The sequence below is a fragment of the Muscardinus avellanarius genome, assembly GCF_963383645.1.
Source record: "Muscardinus avellanarius genome assembly, chromosome: 16".
NCBI lineage: Eukaryota > Metazoa > Chordata > Mammalia > Rodentia > Gliridae > Muscardinus > Muscardinus avellanarius.
Window position 1 is genome coordinate 21,500,658 of NC_137802.1, and position 27,607 is coordinate 21,528,264.

At 44.1% G+C, this 27,607-nt stretch overlaps 1 protein-coding gene across 1 annotated transcript in view; it reads left to right on the top strand.

Annotated features, from left to right (window-relative positions):
- METTL16 (methyltransferase 16, RNA N6-adenosine) overlaps positions 1-24,968 on the top strand; it is a gene marked incomplete at both ends in the record, with an annotated part of 49,031 nt that extends 24,063 nt beyond the window's left edge. Inside the window, 4 exons of the mRNA XM_080712912.1 lie at positions 4,961-5,030; positions 7,759-7,848; positions 24,042-24,215; positions 24,345-24,968. Of these exons, the coding sequence (XP_080569038.1) occupies positions 4,961-5,030; positions 7,759-7,848; positions 24,042-24,215; positions 24,345-24,968 (958 nt within the window). The remainder of the gene's footprint in view (positions 1-4,960; positions 5,031-7,758; positions 7,849-24,041; positions 24,216-24,344) is intronic.
- Positions 24,969-27,607: the final 2,639 nt, after the last annotated feature.

Here is a 27,607-nt window from a genome sequence, read left to right on the forward strand (position 1 = left end):
TCTACCTCCTGAGCTATACCCCCAGCCTCATTTTTTATTCTTTATTTTGAAACAGGGTCTCACTGAGTTGCAAAGGGCCTTGCTATGTAGCTGAGGCTGTCTGCAAACCAAAATCTCCTGTCTCGGCCTCCTAAATGATGAGATTACAAGCCTAGGCCACCATGCCTGGATTAGCATAATGTTTTCAAAGTTTGCCATATTATAGCATTTATTATAATTTGCTTCCTAAGCTGGGCATGGAGGTACATGCTTGTAATGCCAGTATTTGGGAGGCTGAGATTCCGGTTCACAGTGGAGGTTCACAGACAGCCTTAGCTGCTTAGTGAGGCCCTTTGCAACTCAGTGAGACCCTATTTCCAAATAAAGAATAAAAAAAACAGGGCTAGGGGTTTAACTTGGAGTTAGAATCCCCCTGGGTTCCATCCCCAATACTACAAAATAATAATAATAATAATAATTATTATTATTATTATTATTATTATTATTTGCTTCCTTTTTAAGGTAATATTAATTTTTCATGGTGTCTACCACATATCTTTATTCATTAATTGACACTAAAAGTTGTTCCTACCCTTTGTTCTTCTGTACAAGGATGTGTGAACGTGGTTGTATAAATATCCCTTAGGACCCTAGATATAATTGCTCAATAGGGAAGAATCTTTTTTCCTTTTCTGTTGGTTTTTTGTTTGTTGGTTGGTTGGTTTTTTTTTTTTTTTTTTTTTTTTTTTTTTTTTTTTTTTTTTTTTTTTGGTACTGGGGGTGGAACCCAGGGGCTTTACTACCTCCGGGCTGTACTCCTAGACCTGCTTTATACTTTCTTTGCAAACTGGGTCTCACTAAGTTGCTGAAAACCTCACTGAGTAGCTGAGGCTGGCTTCAAACCTATGTGATCCTCCTGTTTCAGCCTCCCAAGTGCCAGGATTACAAGCGTGTGCACCACCACTCCCAGCTCTTCTGCTGGAAATTTAGGTGTTCATATTTGCTTATTTTACTAAAAGCCCAATTCTAAAATAAACAAATATCTGGATTTTTCAGTACAATTTAAATGTTTGTGGAAAGCAACTTGGTTATCAGATGGTCTGCCTTAGAAAAGTTACACATTAGCCAGGCGTCTTGGGGCATGCTTGTAATCCCAGTGCTAGGGAGGCTGAGACAGGAGGATCGCACAGGTTCAAAGCCAGCCTCTGCTACTTAGTGAGGCTCTCAGCAACTTAGTGAGACCCTGTTTCCAAATAAAGTATAAAATAGGTCTGGGAGTATAGCCCGGCGGTAGAAAAGCCCCTGGGTTCCACCCCCAGTGCCACAAAAAAAAGAGAAAAAGAAGTTACACATTGCTGAAGCAAAAGTTTAGTATAATTTTCACTTTAATTGATTTCTTCAAAGGCACAGTAGAAGCCAGGCGTGGTGGCGCGCACTTGTAATCTCAGTTCTTGGGAGACTGAGACAGGAGAATCGCTGGTTCTTGGCCACCGTTAGCAACTTAGTGAGGCCCTCCCTACTTAGTGAGAATTCGTTTCAAAACAAAGAATAGTTCAGTGTGTGACTCAGAGGTAGAATACTCTTGCTTTCATTCCCCATATCACAAAACAAAACATATGTATGTTGAAATGTTGAAAAAATAAGACATACCAAGCACTGAGAAAAGTAAGTAAAATAAGGAAGGCAGAGTAAGCTCAGTACTTGGGAGGCTGAGGCAGGAGTATCACAGGTCAGAGGCCAGTTTTAGCAATTTTTCAGGGCCCTCAGCAACAGTGAGACTCTTTCAAAATAAAAATTTAAAAAAAAGGGCTGAGGATGTAGCTTGAATCTGAGGTAGAAAACCACTGAGTTCAATACTAAATGATTCAGCCGGGCGTGATGGCACACGCTTGTAATCCCAGCATTCGGGAGGCTGAGACCGGAGCATCACGGTTTGCGGACAACCTCAGCTACTTAGTGAGGCCCTTTGCAACTCAGTGAGATCCTGTTTCAAAATAAAGAATAAAAAATAGGGCAGGGGAGCCGGGCGTGGTGGCGCACGCTTGTAATCCCCGCGCTTGGGAGGCAGAAACAGGAGGATCGCGCAGGTTCGAAGCCAGACGCGTGCGCTGGCTTAGGAGACCCTGTTTCCAAATTAAAAAAAAATGTAAAAATAGGTCTGGGAGTGTAGCCCAGAGGTAGAAGGGCTTCCAGGAACCCCAGTACCACCAAAAAAAAAAAAAAAAAAGGGCAGGGGGTGTAGCTCGGAGGTCAAATACCTCTAGGTTCCATCCCCAGTTTGGGGGGGGGGGAGATACTAAATGATTCAAGGACCCATGGATCTGGGAACTATAGTAGCCTCAAATTGGATAAAATGTTTACTTTTGCTAGCAAGGATAAATCAAGTGCCCATAGTTGCTGTGGATAGTTGATGTTTGCAAACTTGTATCATTCAGGGAAAACATTACCAGTTATAGCTGAGCATGGTAATCACATGCTTATAACCCCAATATTTGGGAGGCTGAGACAGGAGAATTGTAAATCTGAGACCAGCTCAGGAATTTAAGGAAATCCTGTTTCAAAATAAAAATAAAGGGCTAGGAGCCGGGCATTGTGGCACACACTAGTAATCCCAGCTTTCGGGAGGCTGAGACCTGAGGATCAAGGTTCACGGACAGCCTCAGCTACTTAATGAGACCCTCCACAACTTAGTGAGACCCTGTTTCAAATTAAAGAATAAAAAATAGGGTAGGGTCTCAGAGGTTGAATTCCCCTGGGTTCCATCCCCAGACCCACAAAAAAATAAAGTAAATAAAGGGCTAGGTATGTTGCTTGGCTGTAGAATGCCCCTGAGTTCAATTCCCAGTACCAAAAATAGATTAATTAATTAGTTAACTAATTAATACAGGGTTCAAGTGTATACTGCTAGGACTCAGGCAGGTATGGACAGAAATTGAAAGAAAAAAGAGTTGGACATGGTGGTACACACCTATAATCCTAGTACTTGGGAGGCTGAGTCAGGAGGATCACAGGTTCGAAGCAAGCCTCAGCTACTTAGTGAGACTCTCACTATTTCCAGATAAACTCTATTTCCAGATAAAATAGGTCCGGGGATTAGGTAGAAGGCCTCTGGGTTCCATCCCCAGTACCAAAAAATAAAATAAAATTGGGCTTTGGGACAAATGATTTTTGCAGTTTCAATCCTTAAATGATTATCTATAGCTGGGCGTAGTGGCACACACTTATAATCCCTGTGCTTGGGAGGCTGAGACAGGAGGATTGCATGGGTTCAAAGCCAGCCTCAGCTACTTAGTGAGGCTCTCAGCAACTTAGTGAGACCCTGTTTCCAAATAAAATATTAAAAAAAAGTCTGGGAGTATAGCCCAGAGGTAGAAAGCCTCTGGGTTCCATCCCCAGTACTATCCCCCCCAAAAAATGATTATCTGTGGGCTGATCAGGGCCTGATTCTCTGGTGCCCAGCAGTCTCACCTTCCTGCTTACCCACCCAACCTCACAAAAAGGGAGTGCAGATGGCTGTTTTACTTCTTCCTAGTCCCGGGTCCTCTACTCTGCCTCACTAGTGCTGGCTTTGAACCTGCAATCCTGCCTCATGCTCAGCTCAGCTGGAACTTTTAAATAAAAAAGCTAAACCGGGCATGGTGACTCACACTTGTATGCCCTGCATTTGGGAGGCTGAGACGGGAGAATCCAAGTTTGTGGACAGCCTCAACTACTTAGTAAAGCCCTTTGCAACTCATGAGACCCTGTTTCAAAAAAACAAAAAATAAGCCAGGCATGGTGGCACACACTTGTTATCCCAGCATTCGGGAGGCTGAGACCGGAGGATCACGGTTCACAGAACTTAGTGAGTCCCTCCGCAACTTAGTGAGATCCTGTTTCAAAATAAAGAAAAAAGAGCTGGGCGTGGTGGCGCACACTTGTAATCCCAGCACTTCAGAGGCTGAAGCAGGAGGATCACATAGGTTGGCTACTTAGAGAGGCTCTCAGCAACTTAGTGAGACCCTGTTTCCAAATAAAGTATAAAATAAAGTATAAAATAGGTCTGGGAGATGCCTGGAGGTAGAAAAGCCCCAGGGTTCCACCCTAATACCACAAAAAATAAAATGAAAAATTTTAAAATAAAGAATAAAAAATAGGGCAGCGGGTGTAGCATGCAGGTTGAATGCCCCTTTGTTCCATTTCCAGACCGGAAAAAAAAAATTAAATAAAGAGTAAAAAATAGGACTCGGGGTGTAGCTCAGAGGTAGAATGACCCTGAGTTCCATCCCCAGTACTGCAAAAAAAAAAAAAAAAAAAGGGTGAAAACAGGAAGTGTGGGGGTGGGGGTGGGGGTGGGGGATAGGTACTGGGGATTGAATTCAGGGACATTCTACTTCCAGGCTACACTCCAGTCCTTTTTATTTTTATGTTTGAAATAGGGTTTTACAGCTGGGTATGATGGTGCATGCTTGTAATCTCAGCATTTGAGAGGCTGAGACAGGAGGATCACTGTTCACGGACAGCCTCAGCTACTTAGTGAGGCCCTTTGCAACTCAGTAAGACCCTGTTTCAAAATAAAGAATAAAAGCCGGGCATGGTGGCGCATGCTTGTAATCCCTGTGGTTTAGGAGGCGGAGACAGGAAGATTGTGCAGGTTCAAACCCAGCCTTTCTGGCTTAAGAGACCCTGTTTCCAAATAAAATATAAAATAGGGATGGGAGTGTAGCCTGGAGGTGGGAGGGTTCCATCCCCAGTACCACAAAATAATAATAATATAATAATAATAATAAAGAATAAAAAATAGGGCTGGGGTATAGCTCTGAGGTAGAATGCCCCTGGGTCCTATCCTCAGTACTGGAAAAAAAATAGGTTACGTATACTTATTATTGTCACTTGTAATTTAACTTAATACTTGCTGCTATTCTATCTTGTTTGCTTGGGTAATGTTTAGTCTTAAGCTATCAGGACACAGATAGTGCTCATTTGTCTGACTGTTTCCCAGGTGGTACAGCTGTATGCTGGGAAAGAAATGCAGTCTGGCTCCACTGAAGGAAGAGCTTCGCGTCCAAGGGGTGAGGCTTTGTCACCACCCTTGTTGTGTGTCTACTTTGGTAATAATTTGAGTAATACCCCAAAACTTCAAATGTATTTTGTTTTATTTTTATTACTTTTTTTTTTTTTTTTTTTTCAGTGCTGGAGATTGAACCCAGGGGCATTCTACCTCCAAGCTACAAACCCAGCCCTATTTTTTTTCCCTCTCCTTTATTTTTAAACAGGGTCTCACTAAGTTGCAGAGGGCCTCTCTTACTAGCTGAGACTGCCGGGTGTGGTGGCACAAACTTGTAATCCCAATACTTGGGAGGTTGAGACAGGAGGATCCCAGGTTTGTGGACAACTTCAGCTAATTATTGAAGCCCTCCTCAACTTAGTCAGATCCTGTTTCAAATAAAGAGTAAGAAAAAGTAGCTGAGGCTGGCTTTGAACCCGTGAACCTCTTGTGTGCCACCACACCCAGCCTTTGTGTGTGTGTTGGGGGGGGGTACTGGGGATGGAACCCAGAGGCCTTCTACCTCTGGGCTACACGCTCAGACTTATATTTTGTTTGGAAACAGGGTCTCCTGAAATCTGATCGGTAGGAGAAATTATGTAAACATCTCGCTTTTTTGTGTGTGTAGTTTTGTTTTTGCTTTCATAAAAATGGTTTATTCCATGGCCATTGTAAAAGGATGGCCTGATGAGTAAATACGGGCTTAAGGCATATAGCAGGACAGCTCCTACCTCTGACACGGTGGAACTGGGCAGATGGAGAGCCTGCTCTGAGGACAGCAGGCCAGACCTGCCCCGCACTCGAAAGCTACTGTATATACACACTCGAACACCTGCACACATGGCCGGCACTCTAGAGAACACGGCCGACGCACAACGCTTCAACCGGCGCCTCGTGTCCCTCCGCAGGACCTCCGTGCAGGCTGCTCCCACGAGAAAGGCAAAACGTGAAGATGCTGGCAGAGAGCAGCCGGACCTGGCTGCCCTTGGTTCTTGATAAAAAGCCACCGAGTGTGGAGGGCTAACGCCCCTCCCTGGAAGAGCACCATCAGTCCCCGGGCTCCATGGCGGTGGACACTCTCCGCAAGCTGAGCCGGGAGGATGGTGGCACTGACGCTAAGGACTGTCGCCAGTCTGGGAGGAGGGCGCTTCCCAGCGCTGCCTGCTTCCAGACCACTGAGCTGGACCCCTATCCTGAAACCAAATTTATGATCTCTGTTTTCTCTCTGACAATTTACTCATTCTGTTTTCTGCACAGCACTGTTTCTTAGTCCTGAAATCTGATCGGTAGGAGAAATTATGTAAATAGCTATGGATAACCAGGCTTAGGTTGGCAGTCTTTATTTAAATAAACACAACAAGCCAGGATTGGTGGAGCACACTTGTAATCCCAGCATTTGGGAGGCTGAGACCAGAGGATTACAGTTCACAGACAGCCTCAGCTACTTAGTGAGGCCCTCCACAACTGAGTGAGACCCTGTTTCAAAATAAAGAATAAAAAATAGGGCAGGGGTTGTAGCTCAGTGGTCGAATTCCCCTGGGTTTCATCCCCAGACCCGGAAAAAAAAATAATTAACAAGCAGGGCATGGTGGCCCACACTTGCAATCCCAGCATTTGGGAGGCAGAAACAGGAGGATTGAGGTTCGAGGACAGCCTCAGCTACTTAGGCCCTTTGCAGCTCAGTGAGAATCTGTTTCAAAATAAAGAATAAAAAATAGGGCTGGAGGTATATTAAGACTAAAAAATAGGGCTGGGGATATAGCTTGGAGGTAGAATGCCCCTGGATTCCATCTCCAGTAGCGCGAAAAATAAATTAATTAATTAAATAAACTTGTACAAATGATTTTCCAAAAAGCTGTTTTAGGTATTTCTTTTGTTTGGACCTTTGAGCTAGATCTTTAAAGTCTCTCTAATGTTTTGTGGGAGAAAAACAAACCTTTATTAAGGTACTGTTTAGCAAGGTGCGGTGGCGCATACTTGTAACTAGCTTTAGGCCAAATGCCTAGTACTTTTGAGCCTGAGATAGGAGGAGTATATGTTCAAGGCTAGCCTTAGCAATTCACTGAAGCCCTCAGCAACTTAGATCTGTTTTAAAATAAAAATTAGCAAGCCCTGTATGGTGGCTTGTAATCTCAGTGCTGAGGAGGCTGAGACAGGAGGATTGCACAAGTTCAAAGACAACCTCAGGTAGTTAGGCTCTCGACAACATAGTGAGACCCTGATTCCAAGTAAAGTGTAAAATAGGTCTGGGGGTATAGCCCAGAGGTAGAAAAGCCCCCGGGTTCCACCCCCAGTACCACAAAAAATAAAAATTAGCTGGGCATGGTGGCACATGCTTATAATCCCAGTACTTGGGAGGCTGAGACAGGAGGATCACAGAATCAGGGCCAGCCTCAGCTACTTAGTGAGGCCCTGTTTCAAAGTAAAGAATTAAAAATGGGGCTGGAGGTGTAGCTTGGAGGTAGAATTCCCCTGGGTTCAATCCCTGTTACCACAACAATAAATAAAATAAAAATTAGATGGAGATGGTGGTATAGCTTGGTATATGCTTTAGGTTTCATCCTCCAATACCCCCCTCAGAAAAAGATGTAATATAGTCACTGATTATTAGGCAGCTATGTATAACTATTTTTTTGATAATGTATGTTAACTATTTTTTTTTTAAGTACCAATAGATAATTTAACTGGGGGTAGCAGCCAGAAACATTGATAGATTTATTTAGTTTGACAAGATGCTGTTTTTGTGGTTTCAGGTTCCCAAAGTTACCTTCACTGAGTTCTGTCAAGGTCGGACCATGAGATGGGCCTTAGCTTGGAGTTTTTATGATGATGTCACAGTACCAGTAAGTAGAGACTTTTCTTGAGCTTCTTCAAATGCCAGCACAGTGTAGGATTTAGTAGGTCACAGAATGAACTAAATCTGTGCTGTCTTTTTCCCTGAAGTTTGTCCCCAGATGCTTTTGGCAGAATGGAAAATGATTGTAAAAGAGGCTGGAAGGCTGACTTTGGTGGCTGTGGAGCCTTCCTCTGAGGGTTTGTGTAACATAGCGATTATTTTATTTTATTTATTTATTCATTTATTCATTTATTTTGAGGTGCTGGGGGTTGAGGCCAGGGGCATTATACTGCTGAGCTACACCACCCTCTCTATTTTATATTTATTTTGAAACAGGTCCTCACTAAGTAGCTGAGGCTGGCTACAAACCTGTGATCCTCCTGTCTCTGCCTCCCAAGTACTGGGATTACAAGTGTGCACCATCATTCCCGGCAACATAGCAATTCTTGTTCAGCAGACAAAATATATGTTTTAGGAATTAGAAGTTCAGGTAATGTGGCCTGTAGGAACATTTTATGGATGTAACTATTCAGGTAGACATTCTTTGGGAATTGAAATTTAATTCAAATCTCTCTTTCTTTCCCACTACTGCTTTCCTAGGGCTCCTAATGAATTTAAATGTTTTCCACCATTTTTTCTTTTTTTTTTTTTTTTTTTTTTTTTTCTCTTTTGGTGGTACTGGGGGTGGAACCTAGGGGTTTTTCTACCTCCGAGCTATACTTCCAGACCTTTTTATACTTTATTTGGAAACAGGATATCCCTAAATTGCAGAGAGCCTCACTAAGTAGCTGAGGCTGGCTTTGAACCTGTGTGGTCCTCCTGTCTCAGTCTCCCAAGCGCTGGGTTTACAAGCCTGTGCCACCACACTTGGCTGAATTTAAATGTTTTCTGTTTTGAAGTAGGGCATTGTGGTACAAGCGTGTAGTCCTAGCTTCTCAGGAGGATGAAACAGGAGAATCACAAATTTGAGGCCAGTCTATGCAACTTATGTAACCCTGTCTCAACAAAATGAAAAGGCAGCTGAACATGGTGGTATACTTGGAGGGCTGAGACACGATCCCAGGCTCTTGACCAGCCCCAGCAACTTACCTAGGCCCTCCACAATTAGTGAGATTCTGTTTCAAAATAAAAACATAAAAATAGGGCTGGGGTTGTAGTTCTAAGGTAGAATACCCCTAGGTTCAATCTTACCCCCCTCCACTGCCATCAAAAAATAAGTTGTTTAGAAGGGTGTGATGCTACATGCTTACAATCCCCTGGGTTCAATCCCCAGCACCGCCAAAAAAAAAAAAAAAAAAGTTATTTGAGGATTTTTTTTTTGGTACTGGGGGTGAAACCCAGGGTCATTCTACCTGAGCTACACCCCATTCTACCTGAGCTACACCCCAGCCCTATTTTTTATTTGTTATTTTGAAACGGGTCTCACTGAGTTGAAAAGAGCCTCACTAAGTAACTGAGGTTATCTGTGAGCCTCCTACATACTGGGATTACAAGCATGCGCCACCACACCCAGTTTAGCATAATGTTTTTAAGGTTAGCCCAGATCATAGCAGTTATTATAGTTTACTTCCTAAACCTGGCAGAGGATCACAGACAGCCTCAGCTACTTAGTGAGGCCCTTTTCAACTCAGTGAGACCCTGTTTCAAAATAAAGAAAAAAGGCCGGGTATGGTGGCACACATGCTTGTAATTCCAACATTTGGGAGGCTGAGACTGGAGGATCGGAGGATCGCGGTTCTCAGACAGCCTCAGTTACTTAGTGAGGCCCTCTGCAACTTAAGTGAGACCCTGTTTCAAAATAAAGAATAAAAAATTGGACAGGGTGGTGTTGCTCGGAAGTCAAATGCTTCTGGGTTCCAGCCCCAGACCTGCGAAGTAAGGAAGGGAGGGAGGGAGGGAGGGAGGGAGGGAGGGAGGGAGGAAGGAAGGAAGGAAGGAAGGAAGGAAGGAAGGAAGGAAGGAAGATAAAATACAGGACTAGAGGTATAGCTCAGAGGTACAATGCCCCTGGGTTTCATTCCTAGTCCTGCAAAAAATAATAAAAATACATGAATAAGAATCAGTCTGGGGATGTAGCTCAGAGGTAGAATGCCCCTGGGTTCAATCCCCAGCACCACACACACACACACACACACACACACACACACACACACACACACACAAAGATAGACTCAGCAAGTAGTAAGACTCTCATCAACCTAGTGAGACCCTGTTTCTTTTCTTTTTTTTCCTTTTTTTTAATACTAGGGATTGAACTCAAGGGCATTCTACCTCTGAGCTACACCCCAGCGCTATTTTTTATTCTTTACTTATAATGAAACAACATCTCACTGAGTCAAAGGACCTGCTATGTATCTGAGGCTGGCCATGAGCCTGTGATCCTCTTGTCTCCGTCTCTCAAGTACTGGGATTACAAGCATGTTTCACCATGCCGGCTTATTTATTTAGTTAGTTAGTTTTTACAGTACTGGGGATTGAACCCAGAGGCATTCTTCCTCTGAATTATACCTCCAGCCCTGTTTTTTAGTCTTTGTTTTGAAATAGGGTCTCACTAAGTTGCAGAGAGCCTCACTAAGAAAAGTATGGCCAGCTGAGGCTGGCCATAAACCTGTGATCCTCCTGTCTCAGTTTCCCAAGTACTGTGATTACAAGTGAGTACCACCCATGCCCAGCTTGTGAGACTCTGCTTCAAAATAAAAATGCCTCTGGGTTCAATCCCCAGTAAAACATGTGCATGCACACACACACACAGGCCTTTATCCTAAAATCTCTGTATTCTGTATACATTGTCATTCTTTGGAATAAAAAGTTTTAAAAATATTTTTTTTTCAAGTGTCTTTCTGTCCTCTATACTGATGTATGTAAAGAAAAAAAGGTTCTGAGCTGGCCTACTGAGTTGATTTCTGGGCTGTGCTGGAGCTGACAATGGTGTTAGTAAGCATTTTATTTGTGTCACCTTCCACACCTGACTTAACAGTTTAAAGGAGGGAAGATTTCTCTGGCCCTGGTTTCAGGCCTTTGCCTGCTGTCTCAGGTCCTGTGGTCTGAGGTGAGACAGAAACATTATGGTGGAAGGGATGGGCAGAGAAAGGCTACTCACTTCATGGCAGCTGGAAAGCAGCGAGAGGGAAGAAAGGACTGGGGATAAGATACCGTCCCCCAAGCACACCTCAGTGACCGACTTCCTTCAACCAGGCCCCGCCTCCTACTGTTCCCAAGTATGAGGTTGCGGTTGGAGCCTTCATGCTTCAGCCGCTTCCCAAAAGCCCCACCTGTGAACACCACTGCATCGGGACCAACCCACAACACACGTCTTGGAGGGCGCATCATATCCAACCAAGACAGCAACCCAACAGCATCTGCTCTTCTCCCACTTCCTTCCTTCCAAGAGCAGGTGGCTTCTTGTTGCCCAGAGCCGCACACCTTAGACTATGTATAGCATGTGTCCCTCCCTCCCACAGGATTCACGGAGCTGTAGAACCTGTTCCTGCAGGTCTCTACCCTCAGTCATTCAGCAGTCTTGGTCTAAACTCCCTCCCCATGTCTTCCCCATTCTTGGTCTCTAAGCCATCTTAGTTGTTGCCATATTTGAATTTTATTGCTGGTCCTATAGGGGATAGAAGGAGAGATCCACAGAAGCGATAGGGACTTTACAGATGCTACTTTGTTTCTGGAAGCCCAAGCCCAAATTTAAGACTGAGCCTGTCTTTCCTGTACTTTGCAACTAAGCACTGCTGAATTTGAAATGTGTTCCACAGCCAGGCGTGGTGGCGCACATTTGTCATCCCCGCACTTGGGAGGCTGAGACAGGAGGATCGCACAGGTTTGAAGCCAGCCTCAGCTACTGAGTGAGGCTCTCAGCAACTTAGTGAGACCCTGTTTCCAAATGAAATATAAAATAGGTCTGGGAGTATAGCCCGGAGGTAGAAAGCCCCTGGGTTCCACCCCTAGTACTACCAAAAAAGAAAGAAAGAAATGTGTTCCACAGTTTTTTGTTTTTTTGTTTTGTTTTGTGGTACTGGGGTTCCTACACTCCCAGACCTATTTTTTATATTTTTATTTGGAAACAGGGTCTCTTAAGCCAGCATGGCTGGCTTCGAACCTGCGCGATCCTCCTGTCTCCGCCTCCCAAGCACGGGGTTTACAAGCATGCGCCACCACGCCCGGCATTTGTTTTGTTTTTTTGTTTGTTTTGATGTTGTTGTTTTGCAGGTCTGGGGATGGAACCCAGGGGCATTTGACCTCCGAGCTACACCCCTTGCCCTATTTTTTATTCTTTATTTTGAAACTGGGTGTCACTGAGTTGCAGAGGGCCTCACCAAGTAGCTGAGGTTGTCCGCAAACCACGATCCTCAGGTCGCAGCCTCCCGAATGCTGGGATTACAAGCGTGCACTACCACGCCCAGCTTGTGTTCCGTAGTTTGACCTTTTTGTGAAAGATTGGTAGACTTGTTCCTGGACAGTATAGTATGACACCTAGAGATTAGTGTGAAATAGTTACTGCAAAAAGATGATTTCTGCTCTTTTGACCACGCCGAAGGATCATGCATTCGTTTGTCTCTTGGAATACCAGGACCTCTGCACCAGATGTTAGTGTCATTACTGACACCCTAAGTCACTCCTGAGCAGGCTCAGAGACCATCCATCCTTCTTCTTAGATCCCAGTGGCAAAAGTCATTATGATTCTAGGTGAGTAAAATCAGCTAGCCAGGCATAGTGGTGCATGTTTGTAATCCCAGAATTTGGGAGGCTGAGACAGGAGACTAGGGGTTCAAGGCCAGCCTCAGCTACTTAGTGAGGCCCTCCACAACTTAGTGAGATCTTGTTTAAAAATAAATAATAGAGCAGGGTGTGGTGGCGCACATTTGTAATCCCAGCATTTGGGAGGCTGAGACAGGAGGATCGCGGTTCGAGGACAGCCTCACCTACTTAGGCTCTTTGCAACTCAGTGAGACCCTGTTTCGAAATGAAGAATAAAAATGTAGGGCTGGGTGTTCCATCCCCGGTACCGCAGTAAATAAATAAACATAAATAAATAATAGAAGCCAGGTGTGGCAGAGCACGCTTGTAATCCCAGCATTCAGGAAGCTGGGACAGGAGGATCACAGTTCTTGGCCAGCCTTATCTACTTAATGAGGCCCTTTGCAACTCAGACCCTTTTCTAAAATAAAGAATAAAAAATAGGGCTGGGGGTGTAGCTCAGAGGTAGAATGCCCCTGGGTTCTATTCCCGGTACCGCAAAAAAAAAAAAAAACAAGAATACCTCTGGCTAAGGGCTTTATTTCTCCAATGCTAGAGCATTCCTCCCTCCACATCACTGCTGCTACCCTCAAGCTGTTAATAATACATTCCCAAGTGTTCCATTAGGTGCACTTAAACTGCTAGGAGAAAATGGCAATTTCTGATTTGTAGTAACCCAGCAACAGTTTCTTAGCACTGCTGCCCTTGATCAGCAACTGGTTTCCCTGGGGATATTCCCAGGTTACTCCTGAGCTTTTGCTTTGGCCTTGATTTTGGTTTTCCTCCCTTCTACTAGATTTCTCCCCGTGCCCTGCATTTTTTAAAAGTTCTCTGGGTGGGGAAGGAGGAGGATGCTGTTTTTGACAAAAAGGAAGCCAAGGACTAGAGCTAGTTAAGCAGAAATATTGACCTACTTCCCCCACCCCCACTCTTGCCACATTAGGGTAAATGTGTAAGTTACTATGGCAACTTCTGTTTTCACTTATCTCAGAAAATTCTAATTCACTGGTGATTCAAGTGCCTACACTAAGCCTATTGCTATTGTCTGCACTTGTTTTAATAACAGAAAGATGGTCCTAGTGATAGAGTTTTTGTATCATCATTTCTGACTGGTGATGAATATAAGGAAGTTTATTGTGAGGACCCTTCTTTACAGGATTCTGCAAGCCACTCAGAAAGCCTCTTTGTCCCCTTCTCTAATTGCTCTAGGGGCTATTTTATCTCTGGTTTTTTTATTTTTGTTTTTGCTTTTGTTTTTTTTGTGGGTTTTTTTTTTTTTTTTCCCCAGTACTGGGGATGAAACCCAGGGGCATTCTGCCTCAGAGCTACACCCCTAGACCTATTTTTTATTCTTTATTTTGAAACAGGGTCTCACTGAGTTGCAAAGGGCCTCACTAAGTAGCTGAGGCTGTCGGCGAACCATGATCCTTTTGTCTCAGCCTCCCCAATGCTGAGATTACCATGCCCAGCTGATTTTGTTTCTTTAAGGAAATTTAATATTTGTTAAGAAGAAAAAGAGGGCACAGGATGTAGCTCTTGTGCACTCTTGGTCTGAGAGTTACCCAGAAACTCTGGTTTAAAAACGTATTCTGAGCCGGGCATATTGGCGCAGCTTGTAATCCCAGCATTCGGGAGACTGAGACCTGGAGGATCGCGGTTCACGGACAGCCTCAGCTACTTAGTGAGGCCCTCTGCAACGCAGTGAGATCCGGTTTCAAAACAAAGAATAAAAAATAGGGCAGGGGATGTAGCTCGGAGGTAGAATGGGGAGGTTCCATCACCAGACCCGCACACACACACACACACAAAAGTATTCTGGTTGCTGGTTGGGCGTGGTGGTGCACACTTGTAAACCCAGCATTTGGAAGGCTGAGACCGGAGGATCAAGGTTTGTGGACAGCCTCAGCTACTTAGTGGGGACCTCTGTAACTTAGTGAGACCCTGTTTCAAAATAAAGACTAAGCCGGGTGTGGTGGCGCACGCTTGTAATCCCCGCGCTTGGGAGGCAGAGACAGGAGGATCGCACATGTTCGAAGCCAGCCATGCTGGTGTAAGAGACCCAGTTTCAAAAATATAAAATAGGTCTTGGAGTGTATCCCGGAGGTAGAAGGGCTTCCAGGAACCCCAGTACCACCAAAAAACAAAACAAAACAAAGAATAAAAAATTGGGCGGGGGAGCTGGCCGTGGTGCCTTACGCTTGTAATCCCAGCATTCGGGGGCAGCCTCAGCTACTTAGTAAGGCCCTCTGCAACTTAGTGAGACCCTGTTCCAAAATAAAGAATAAAAAACAGGGCAGGGGTTGTAGTTCAGAAGTCGAATGACCCTGGGTTTCATCCCTAATAATAATAATAATAATAATAATAAATTATTCCAAGTTGGGCATGGTGGTGGCACACTTGTAATCCCAGCATTTGGGAAGCTGAGACGGAGGATCACAGTTCAAGGACAGCCTCAGCTAGTACCTAGTGAGGGTCTTTACAACTCAGTGAGAACCTGTTTCAAAATAAAGAATAAAAAATGGGGCTGAGGGTGTGGTTTGGAAGTAGAATGCCCCTAGTTCCATCCCCAGTACCAAAAAAAAAAAAAAAAGGCATTCTAAGACAGGTGTCATGATGCATATTTGTAATCCCAGTACTTGGGCAGCTTCAACAGGATTACAGATTTGCAACCAGCCTCAGCTACTTAGGCCTTCTGCAATTTAGTGATACTGTTTCGAAATAAAAAATAAATATAAGCCATGGGTGGTGGTGCACACTTATAATCCTTGTGGTTGGGAGGTGGAGACAGACCCTGTTTCCAAATAAAAAAGTATACACTCTGGGAGTGTAGCTTGGAGGTAGAAGGGTTTCCAGGAACCCCAGTACCACCAAATAAATAAATAAATGACTGTGTAGCTCGGAGGTAGATTGCCTCTGGGTTCAATCCCATGTACCACTAAATAAATAATCAACCAATTCAAGCCTGGCGTGGTGGCACATGCCTATAATTCCATTATTTGGGAGGCTGAGGCAGGAAGATGACAGGTTTGAATACAGCTTCAACAAGTAATGAAACTCTAATCAAGCTAGAAAGACCCTGTTGCAAAAATAAAAATAACCCAGGCGTGGTAGCGCACACTTGTAATCCCTGTATTAGGGAGACTGAGACCAGAGAATTGCAGTTCATGGCCAGCCTCAGCTATTTAGTGAGGCCTCTGCAACTTCGTGAGACCCTCTTTCAAAGAATAAAAAATAGAGCAGGAGGTATAGCTCCAAGGTCGAATGCCTCTGGGTTCCGTCACCAGACCCCAATAAATAAATAAATATAAATAAGAGCCAGATGCAGTGGTGCGAACTTTTAATCCTAGTATTTGGGAGGCTGAGACGGATTGCTGGTTCTTGGAACAGTCTCAGCTACTTAGTGAGGCCCTCTGCAATTTAGTGAGACCTTGTTTTGAAATAAAGAATAAAAATTAGGCTAGGAGCATTGCTCGGAGGTAAAATGCCCGTGGGTTCAATCCCCAATACTGCAAAATATTAAAAATAAAAATAAAAATAGAGCCGGGTGTGGTGGCGGACACTTGTTATCCCCTCGCTTGGGAGGTGGAGACAGGAGGATCGCGCAGGTTCAAAGCCAGCCTCGCTGGCTTAAGAGACCCTGTTTCCAAACAAAAATATAAAAATGGGTCTGGGAGTGTAGACCGGAGGTAGAAGGGTTTCCAGGAACCCCAGTACCACAAAGAGAGGGGGGGAGGGGAGGGGAAAGGAAGGAGCTGGGGTGTAGCTTGAAGATAGACTGCCCCTGAATTCAAACCCCAGTACTACAATAAATAAATTAATAAATACGTATTTTACTGGACAGCGTCAGCAAATTAGTGAGGCCTTCTGCAACTTAGTGAGACCCAGTTTCAAAATAAAAGAATAAAGCCAGACATGGTGGCAGACACTTGTAATTCCAGCATTTGGGAGGCTGAGACAGGAGGATCCTGGTTCGTGGACAGCCTCAGCTACTTAAGCCCTTTGCAACCTAGTTAGACCTTGTTTCAAATTAAAGAATAAAAAATAGGGCTGGGGGTGTAGCTCGGAGTTAGAATGTCCCTGGGTTCCATCCCCAATATCACCAAAAAATAAAAATAAATAAAAATATAGCTGGACTTGGTGGAACATGCTTTGTAATCTTAGTACTTGGATGGGTGAGACAGGAGGATCACGGGTTCCTGGCCAGCATCAGCTACTTACTGAGGCCCTCCGTGAGACCCTGTTTCTAAATAAAGAATAAAATATAGGGCTGGGGGCATTGCTCAGAAGTCGAATGCCCCTGGGTTCAATCCTCTGTATCAAAATAAAGGAATGAATAAATAAATAGGGCTGGGGGTGTAGTTTAGTGGAAGTTTGCTCCTGGGTTTCATCCCCAGTACCAAAAACAAAAGAATAAATGAGGCTTGATATGCACGCTTGTAATCCTAGTACTTGGGAGACTAGTACTTGAGACAGGAGGAATGAGATTCATGGACAGCCTCAGCTACTTAATGAGGCCCTTCACAACTTAGACCTTGTTTCAAAATAAAGAATAAAATATAGGGCTGGGGGTGTAGCTTGGAGGTAGAATGCCCATTGGTTTCTTGGACTCTATCCCCATTGCCAATAATGAGAGAGAAAAAAAACCCTAAAACCATATTCCAAGCCTGGCATGGGGGTATTTATTTTTTTAACTTTGGTGATACTGGGGGTGGAACCCAGGGGAATTCTAGCTCTGAGCTACACTCCCAGCCCTATTTTTTTTGTTTGTTTGTTTTTTTTTTTTTTTGGTGATACTGGGGGTGGAACCCAGAGGCTTTCTACCTCCGGGCTATACTCCCAGACCTTTTTTATATTTTATTTGGAAACAGGGTCTCACTAAGTTGCTGAGAGCCTCACTAAGTAGCTGAGGATGGCTTCAAACCTGTGCGCTCCTCCTGTCTCAGCCTCCCAAGCGCGGGGATTACAAGTGTGCGCCACCACGCCCGGCTTCCCAGCCCTATTTTTTATTCTTTATTTTGAAACAAGGTCTTATTGGGTTGCAAAGGGTTAGCTGAGGCTGTCCGTGAACCGCAGTCCTCCTGTCTCAGCCTCCCAAATGCTGGAATTACAAGTGTCTGCCACCATGTCTGGCGTTATTCTTTTATTTTGAAACAGGGTCTCACTAAGTTGCAGAAGGCACACACCTGTAATCCCAGTACTTGGGAGGCTGAAACAGGAGGATTGCAGGTTGGTAGCCAGCCTCAGCAACTTAGTGAGACTTCGTTAAACTAAAAAGATAAAATATGGCTGGGGGTGTAGCTCAGAGGTAGACAGACCCTGGATTCATCCCCAGTACCATGCACACAAATAAAGTATTCTAAGCCAGGCATGGTAAGGAGTGCCTGTAAAACTAATTCTTGGGAGGCTGAGAGAGGAGAACCACAGATTGGAGAATATTCTCAGCAAGTTAGTAAGGCTCTGTTTCCCAACAAAAAAAATGAAAAGAGCTGGGTGCATAGCTTGGAGTTAAAATGCCCTTGGGTTCAATCCCAATACTATATCTATATCTATATCTATCTATCTATCTATCTATATATATATATATATATACACACACACACACACACACACACACACACACACACACACATACATACATACTTTTTTTTTCTTTATGTTGAAACAGGGTCTCATTAAGTTACGTTGATAGGAACCATTATTGAGACCTCACTAAGTAGCTGAGACTGGCCTCGGACCCACGATCCTCCTGTCGCAACCTCCCAAGTACTTAGATTATGAATATGTACCACCACACCTGGCTAATTTTTTTAATTTGAAATAGGGTCTCACTAAATTGTGGAGATTGGCCTCTAATCCGAGTCCTGTTGTCTCAGCTCCCCAAGTACTGGGATTACAGATGTGTGCTACTACTTCAATATTTCATTTTGTTTCCATTCTGTTATATTTTTAGAAACTTTTAAAAATTGAAGTGCATAGCCGAGCATGGGGCACATGCTTGTAATCCCTGCACTTGGGAGGCAGAGACAGGAGGATAGCGTAGGTTCAAAGAGACCCTGTTTCCAAATAAAAATATAAAATAGGTCTGGGAGTTTAGCCCGGAGGTAGAAGGGTTTCCAGGAACTCCAGTACCACCAAATAAAATAAAAGTTGAAATCCATAGCTGGGCATGGCGGTGCAGGCTTGTAATCCCAGCATTTCAGAGACTGAAACAGGAGGATTCTGGTTTGCAGCCAGCCTCAGCTATGTAGTGAGGCCCTTTGCAACTCAGTAAGACTCTGTTTCAAAATAAAGAATAAAAAATAGGGCTGGGGGTATAGCTTCGAGGAAGAATGTCCCTGAGTTCCCTCCCCAGTACTGCAACAAAAACAACAAAAAACAATTTTCAAAAATAACTTGAAATATAACAGAGAGCCTATTTGCTCTAAGTGTAAATTTTTTTTTTTTTTTTTTTTTTTGATGGTACTGGGGTTCCTAGAAGCCCTTCTACCTCCGGGCTACACTCCCAGACCTATTTTTACATTTTTATTTGGAAACAGGGTCTCCTAAGCCAGCGCGCACAGCTGGCTTCGAACCTGCACGATCCTCCTGTCTCTGCCTCCCAAGCGCCGGGATTCCAAGCGTGCGCCACCACGCCCGGCTTTTAAGTGTAAATCTTAGCCAGACTTGTTAATACATGCCTGTAATCCCAACTACTGAGGTAGGAGGATTGCTGTACTCTAATGCTCATTCTCAGCTACCTGTTCTCTCAGTATCCTGACTTATTTTAGATTCTTAGGGAATGCCTTTTGTTGTTATTCAGTTTTTGTAGGATATTTATAAAAAGTAATTACAGCCGGGCGTGGTGGCGCACGCTTGTAATCCCCGTGCTTGGGAGACGGAGGCAGGAGGATCGCGCAGATTTGGAGCCCCTCGCTGGCTTAAGAGACTCTGTTTTCAAATAAAAATATAAAAAATAGGTCTGGGGGTGTAGCCCGGAGGTAGAAGGGTTCCATTCCCAGTACCACCAAAAAAAAAAAAAAGTAATTACATAGTTTCAAACTCAGATAAATACATATATAAAGATTCAAAATTTTTGTCTCTTTTCTATCTCTAACCCTTTCATTATTGTGGGTTTTTTGTTTTTTGTGTGAGTTTTTTTTGTTTGTTTTTTTGTTGTTTTGTTGTTGGTGGTTTTTTTTTAGTGCTGGCAGTTGAGCCCAGGGGCATTCAACCTCCAAGCTGTACCCCCAGTCTTATTTTATTTTCTATTCTTTTTTTTTTTTTTCCCAGTACTGAGGATGAAATCCAGGGGTAATCTACCTCCAGCCCAGCCCTGTTTTTTTTTTTTTTTTTTTCTATTCTTTATTTTGAAACAGTTGCAAAGCGCCTCACTAAGAAGTACCTGAGGCTGTCTTTGAACCAGTATCCTCCTGTCTCAGCCTCCCAAATGCTAGCTCTATTATTTATTTATCTTTATTTATTTATTGGTGTGCTGGAGGTGGAACCCAAGGGCTTATCTACCTCCGGGCTATACTCCCAGACTTAGTTTATACTTTATTTGGAAACAGGGTCTCACTAAGTTGCTGAGAGCCTCGCTCAGTAGCTGAGGCTGGCTTTGAACCTGTGCGATCCTCCTGTCTCAGCCTCCCAAGCGCTGGGATTACAAGTATGTACCACCATGCCCAGCTATTATTTTTTTGTTTGTTTGTTTGGTGGTACTGGGGTTTCTGGAAACCCTTCTACCTCCAGTCTACACTCCCAGACCCATTTTTATATTTTTATTTGGAAACAGGGTCTCCCGTCTCCACCTCCCAAGTGAGGGGATTACAAGCGTGCGCCACTATGCCCGGCATTATTTATTTTTAAACAAGATCTCACTAAGTTGTAGAGGGCCTCACTAAGTAGCTGAGGCTGGCCTCGAACCCACAGTCCTCCTGTCTCAACCTCCCAAGTACTGGGATTGCAAAATTGTACCACTGTGCCTGGCTTATTCTGTTTTTGTTCTTGTTTTGCAGTGTTGAGGATTTAACCCAGTGCCTTTACTATGCATTCTAGACAAGCATTCTACTACTGAGCTACGACCCCAACCCTGTTTTTTTATTATCATTATTATTATTATTATTATTATTATTATTAAATGTATATATAGTTATAACTATTTTTTCATAGTTAGCATTCTGTATAACTTTTTCTTCCCCTTTATAAATTTCTGGCCATTCTTGCATATATCTTAGGAATGATTTAGGATATTTTATTTATTTATTTTATTTATTTATTTATTTATTTATTTATTTATTTATTTATTTATTTGCAGTACTAGGAATGGAACCCAGGGACATTCTACTTCTGAGCTACCCCCTTAGTCCTATTTTTTATTCTTTATTTCGAAACAGGGTTTCACTAAGTTGCACAGGCTGACCTCAAACCTGTGATCCTCCTGTCTGTCTCAGCCTCCAAATACTGGAATTACTTTTCTTCTCTGTTTTTTTTTTTTTTTTTCCCCTTTACTACTAGGGGTTGAACCCAGAGGCATTCTTCCTCCAAATTATACCCAAAATATAGGGCTCAGGCTGTAACTCAGTGGTAGAGTGCTGGCCCAGCATGCATAAGGCTTTGGCTTCAATCCCTAGCACCCCCAAAATAAAAAGAAAAAATAAATAAATAGGTTGTTTTTTAGAATAATTGTTTCTGATACTTTATTTACTTACTTACTTACTTACATACTACTTTAAAAGTTTCCTTTTGAAGCTGGGTATGGTGGCATATGCTTATAACCCTAGTACTTGGGAACCTGAGACAGGAGGATCAAAGGTTTAAGAACTGATCCCGGGAGCATTCTACCTCTGAGTTATAGCCCTATCCCTTTTTGTGTGGGGGGTGGGGAGTACTGGAGATGGAACCCAGGGCCTCACTAAATAGCTGAGGGTACCCACAAACCTTTGATCCTCCTGTCTCAGTCTCCCAAGTACTGGGATTACAAGCCACCACTCTTGGCTACCCCAGCCATTGTGTGTGTGTGTGGGGTAATGGGGATGGAACCCAAAGAGGGCACTCACCTTACTTGTTTATTCTTTATTTTGAAACAAGGTCTCACTGAGTTGTAAAGGGCATCACTAAGTAGCTAAGACTGTCCGCTAACCTAACCGTGATCCTCCTGCCTCAGCCTCACAAATGCTGGGTTACAAGCATATGTCACCACGCCCGAAATTTTTTTTTTTTTTTTTTTTTTGTGGTACTGGGGTTCCTGGAAACCCTTCTACCTCCGGGTTACGCTCCCAGACAACTATTTTTTATATTTTTATTTGGAAACAGGGTCTCTTAAGCCATCACGGCTGGCTTCAAACCTGCGCGATCCTCCTGTCTCTGCCTCCCAAACGCGGGGATTACAAGCATGCGCCACCATACCCAGCACACCCAGACTTTAACTTTTTGTTTTGAAATAGGCTTCTGCTAGGTTGCTAAGAGTCTTACTACATGGCTGAGTATGGCTTTGAGCCTGTGATCTTCTTGTCTCAATCTTCCAGGTACTGGGATTATAAATGGGGTACCTCCATGCCCAGATTAAAAAAATAAATTTCCAGGCATGGTGGCGCATGCTTGTAATCCCAGCATTTTGGGAGGCTGAAACAGGAGGATTGTGGTTTGTGGACAGCCTCAGCTATTTAGTGAAACTTTGCAACTTGGTGAGACCCTGTTTCAAAATAAAGAATAAAAAATGGGTCTGGGGATGTAGCTCAGAGGTAGAATGCCCCTAGGTTCCATCCCCAGTACAGTAAAAAATAAATATTTAAAAATAAATTTTAAGAGCCGGGCTTGGTGGCGCACACTTGTAATCCCAGCATTTAGGAGACTGAGACCGGAGGATCGCGGTTCGCGGACAGCCTCAGCTACTTAGTGAGGCCCTCTGCAACTCAGTGAGACCCGGTTTCAAAATAAAGAATAAAAAATTGGGCAGGGGGTGTAGCTCGAAGGTCAAATGCCTCTGGGTTCCATCCCCAGACCCATAAATAAATAAATAAATAAATAAATAAATAAATTTTAAGTATAGTGGTGGCATTTTATTTTTTGGTGCTGGAGATTGAACGCAGGGGCATTCCACTTCTGAGCTATACCTCCAGCCCTATTCTTTTTTTTTTTTTTTTTTTTTCGATACTGGAGTTGGAACCCAAGAGCATTATACCTCTAAACTACTAAACTACACCCCCATCCCTTTTTTTTTTTTTTTTTTTTTTTTTGGTGGTACTGGGGTTCCTGGAAGCCCTTCTACCTCTGGGCTACACTCCCAGACCTAATATATATATATATATATATATTTTTTTTTTTTTTTTTAAACAGGGTCTCTTAAGCCAGCAAGGCTGGCCCCGAATCAGCGCAATCCTCCTGTCTCCGCCTCCCAAGCATGGGGATTGCAAGGGTGCGCCACCACGCCCGGCTCCATCCCTATTTTTTGTTCTTTATTTTGAAACTGAGTTGTTGGGTCTCACTGAGTTGCAAAGGGTCTCCACCAAGTAGCTGAATCTGGTCGTGAACCGTGATCCTCCAGTCTCAGCCTCCTGAATGCTGGGATTACAGCCGTGTGCCACCATGCCCGGCTCCAGACCTACTTTTTTATTCTTTATTTTGAAACAGGGTCTCACTGAGTTGCACAGGGCTTCACTAAATAGCTGAGTCTGGCCACAAATCTGCAAACCTCTTGTCTCTGCCTCCCAAGTACTGGGATTGCAAGTGTGCACCACCATGCCTGGGGGCATTTGGTTTTTAAAGTGGAGCTTGAGTCCCTCTAGTGGGTGGGATGTAATTCATCTTCCAAGTTTGAGCTAGAAAGGACCATAAGCAATCAGATGTTCATGACACTGGTTTTCAAATTTAGTGCTCTCGTGGGTACTGGCAGTCTCAGCTAACTGCGGGTCTAGTCCTCACCTCAGCCGAGATTCAGATGTCGTCTTTTTCTGCCCATGTGATCTCAGTGGCACTGGCCATTTCTAGCCTGTGATCTCACCAGCTGTGGCTTTGTCATCTGCTTTGTTTCAAGCCTCAGCAAGTGTAAATTCAAAACAAGTTGGTCTTATAGAAAAGACCAAAGAATTATATATTTCACTGAGTAACCATGATATATGTAATTGTGTCAACCTGCTTTGGACAGTGAAGATAGATAAGGACCTTCACTTGTGGGAGGAGTTCTCTCCTGAAAACAGAATCAGGGTAGTGCTATTGGAAAGAACCTGTGCTTAGGGCTCAAATCCTAACTCTACCATTGGCTGTGATTATATTCCTCTCTGTGTCTTAGTTTTCCCTTTTGTAAAATGGAGAGGTGGTAGAACTATCTTGCTTGGTTGTTTTGTGTAATAGAGCTAACACATACAGAGTCCTTTGTGTTGGTTAGTGCTCTGTGGGAATTTCCCCTAGTAAAATCTGTTATTATGTACAGGATTTAATTACTTAGATAACTTTCTTTTCTTACATATTTTGTTTTTCTTTTAGTCACCACCAAGTAAGCGAAGAAAATTAGAGAAGCCAAGGAAACCCATTACGTTTGTAGTGTTGAAGTCTGTGATGAAGGAGTTAGCCCTCAAAGCATCATCTCTGGGCTCTGAGACGGTGGAAGGCATCGCAGTGGTGACAACATGGATAGAGAAAATCCTTACTGATCTGAAGGTACCTGGTTAAGTACATTGACAAAGTACTCATCATAAAGGCATCTTTAGGCCCTTTCCCTTTCTCCTTTCTTTTTCTTTTCTTTCTGAAAAGCTATTTCTTGTAAAAGCATCCTTTTCTTCCACTTAGGTCCAGCATAAACGAGTTCCTTGCGGAAAAGAGGAAGTTAGCCTTTTCCTGACAGCCATAGAAAATTCCTGGATTCACTTAAGGAGGAAGAAAAGAGAGCGAGTGAGGCAGCTGCGGGAAGTGCCTCGAGCTCCTGAGGACGTCATCCAGGCCTTGGAGGAGAAGAAAGCCACCCCCAAAGAGCCCGGCAGTGGCCAAGATGTGGCCCCAACCCCCCAGGAGAATGTCCCGCATGGGCCTACTCTGCCGGAAGGCGAGTCCCCCACTGTCAGGGGCCACTGCCCAACCCATGCACCAGTGTCCCAAGAGGACACCTCAGAACCCATGGAGGATGAAAGGAGTGAGGAGAGGGGAGGGCTGGGGGTTGGGGGAAGCTGTAAAGGTTCTAGCAGTGGAGCCCAAGACCAAGAGGCCCGTGAGCAGCTCAGCAGCCCAGTGGCTGACCAGGGGAAGCAGCTCCAAGAACCTGCCGGACAGTACCTGTTTAAGTGTCTGATCAATGTTAAGAAGGAGGTGGACGATGCCTTAGTTGAAATGCATTGGGTCGAGGGCCAGAACAGGGATCTGATGAACCAACTTTGTACCTATATACGTAACCAAATTTTTAGGCTCATTGCTAGTTAACTTCTTGCACTGTTAGAAAAGTGTATGGGAACCAGGTGTGGTGGCGCACGCTTGTAATCCCAGTACTTGGGAGGCTGAGACAGAAGGATTGTGTCAGTTCAAAACCAGCCTCAGTTACTTGGTGAGGCCCTCTGCAACTTAGTAAGACACTGTTTCCAAATAAAATAAAATTAAATTAAATTAATAGGTCTGGGAAGCCGGGCGTGGTGGCGCACGCTTGTAATCCCAGCATTTGGGAGGCTGAGACCTGGAGGATCGTGGTTCGCAGACAGCCTCAGCTACTTAGTGAGGCCCTCTGCAACTCAGTGAGACCCGGTTTCAAAATAAAGAATAAAAAAATAGGGCAGGGGGTGTAGCTCGGAGGTCAAGTGCCCCTGGGTTCCATCCCCAGACCCGCAAGGAAAAAAAAAAAAAAATAGGTCTGGGAGTGTAGCCTGAGGTAGAAAGCAGCTGGGTTTTATCCCAGTACCATTAAAAAAAAAAAAAAAAAAAAAAAAAAAAAAAAGGAAAGGAAAGGAGGAAGGAAGGAAGGAAGGAAGGAAGGAAAAGAGTATGGGGATTGAGGTGGAGCTCAGTGGTGGAATGTGTGCTTAGCCCTGGGTTCTACCCCAGCAACTCCTCCAAAAAGACACAAATCTATAAAACAACTTGCTTTGGAGAAGCCAATGGGGTGTCAAGAGAAATTTTACTGCCAGCCCATTAGTAATATTGTGCAGAATTGTCTTAAAAAGGAGAATTTATGTAATCGATTTTAACCCCCTACCTACTCCCCCCCCCTTTTTTTTTGGTACTGGGATGGAACCCAGGGGCATCTTACCTCTGAGCTACACCCCCCAGCCCTATTTTTTATTCTTTATTTTGAAACAGGTTCTCACTGAGTTGCAGAGGGCCTCACTAAGTAGCTGAGGCTGTCTGCGAACCACCATCTTCCTGTCTCAGCCTCCCAAATGCTGGCATTACAAACATGTGCCCCCATGCCCAGCTTCCATGCCCAGCTTCCAGACTATTTTGAAATAGGGTCTCACTAAGTTGCAGAGAGCCTAAGTAGCTGAGACTGGCCACGAACGTGTGATCCTCCTCTTTCAGCCTCCCAAGTACTGAGATTACTAAAAATGAGCACCAGCATGCCTGGCAAAAGAGTGTGTGTGTGTGTGTGTGTGTGTGTGTGTGTGTGTGTGTGTGTGTAAAATGTTTTTACTTTTCTTTTTTTTGTTGTTTTTTGTATTTTTTTTTTTTTTTTTTCAGAACTGGAGATGGAACCCAGGGGCATTCTGCTTCGGAGCTACACCCCCAGCCCTATTTTTTATTTTGAAACAGGGTGTCACTGAGTTGCAAAGGGCTTCACTAAGTAGCTGAAGCTGTCCACGAACTGCGATTCTCCTGTCTCAGCCTCCCAAATGTTGAGATTACAAGCGTGCGCCACCACACGCGGCCTACCTCCCTCTTTTGAAAGTTACAGGGAATTGGAGTACAGTGGTTCAGGAGGAAGGATTGTGGTTATCAACAACAGCAAAAAGATAACAGTTAAATCCAGAGGGATTTAAACTGATTCAAGCCAGTCACATCAAGGTTGACTGAATCTCTGAAGCTAAAGGGTCTATTTGTGGCATCTGGTCTAGGTCAACAATACGCAGAGCATCAGAGTCTCGGTCCCTCAGTGTTGCTTAATGCATAGCTGTGGTTCATTCATCCCCCATGGGAGGCAGTACAGCAGGACAGAGAGGCTCAGACACCCTCTTCTTGAGTCCCTTCAAGACTGAACCCAGCCGGGCGTGGTGGCGCACGCTTGTAATCCCAGCATTTGGGAGGCTGAGACCGGAGGATCGCAGTTCGCAGACAGCCTCAGCTACTTAGGCCCTCTGCAACTCAGTGAGACCCTGATTCAAAATAAATAATAAAAAATTGGGCAGGGGTTGAAGCTTGGAGGTAGAATGCCCCTGGGTTCCATCCCCAGACCCGCAAAAAAAAAAAAAAAAAAAAAAAGGCTGAGCCCTTCTGTCAGTGTACATATCCATTAACTGTGTTCCAGTCCCCAGAAAGGACTTGGCCCAGTGGTAGGTATGGGCAAGTGAAGGAGAAAAACCTTAGGCCAGGAAGGAGGATTGATATGGGAAATGGCACATTCTTGACTTATGCCTGTTTTGATAATGCTTATTTCAGAAGCAGAATTAGGTAAGCAAGCTTGGTGTGGTGGCATATGCCCAGTAACCTCAGTACTTGGGAGACTGAGACAAGAGAGTCAAGGCCAGCCTCAGAAACTTAGTGAGACTCTTTTTCAAAACCAGATAGGGCTGGGTGTAGCTCAGTAGTAGAACGCCTGTGAGTTCCATCCCTAGTACCACACAAACACCAAAAAAGGTGTGAGTAAAACTATCCTGGCTGAGATACAGCAGTGGCCTATATATATTCCCCTCCTCCAACATGTTCAAAGTATCATTTTGTATCAGTTTTACTGCTGTTTAACTTTTGTTTCAACGTGTAAAGTAGAGCTGGCTTTATTTTTATTATAAGACTATTTAAGAGCAGGTGTGGTGGCACAGGTTTATAATCCCAGTACTTGGGAGGCTGAGACAGGAGGAACACAGGTTCAAGTTCAGCTTCAGCAACTTGGTGAGTCTTCTGCAACTTAATGAGACCCT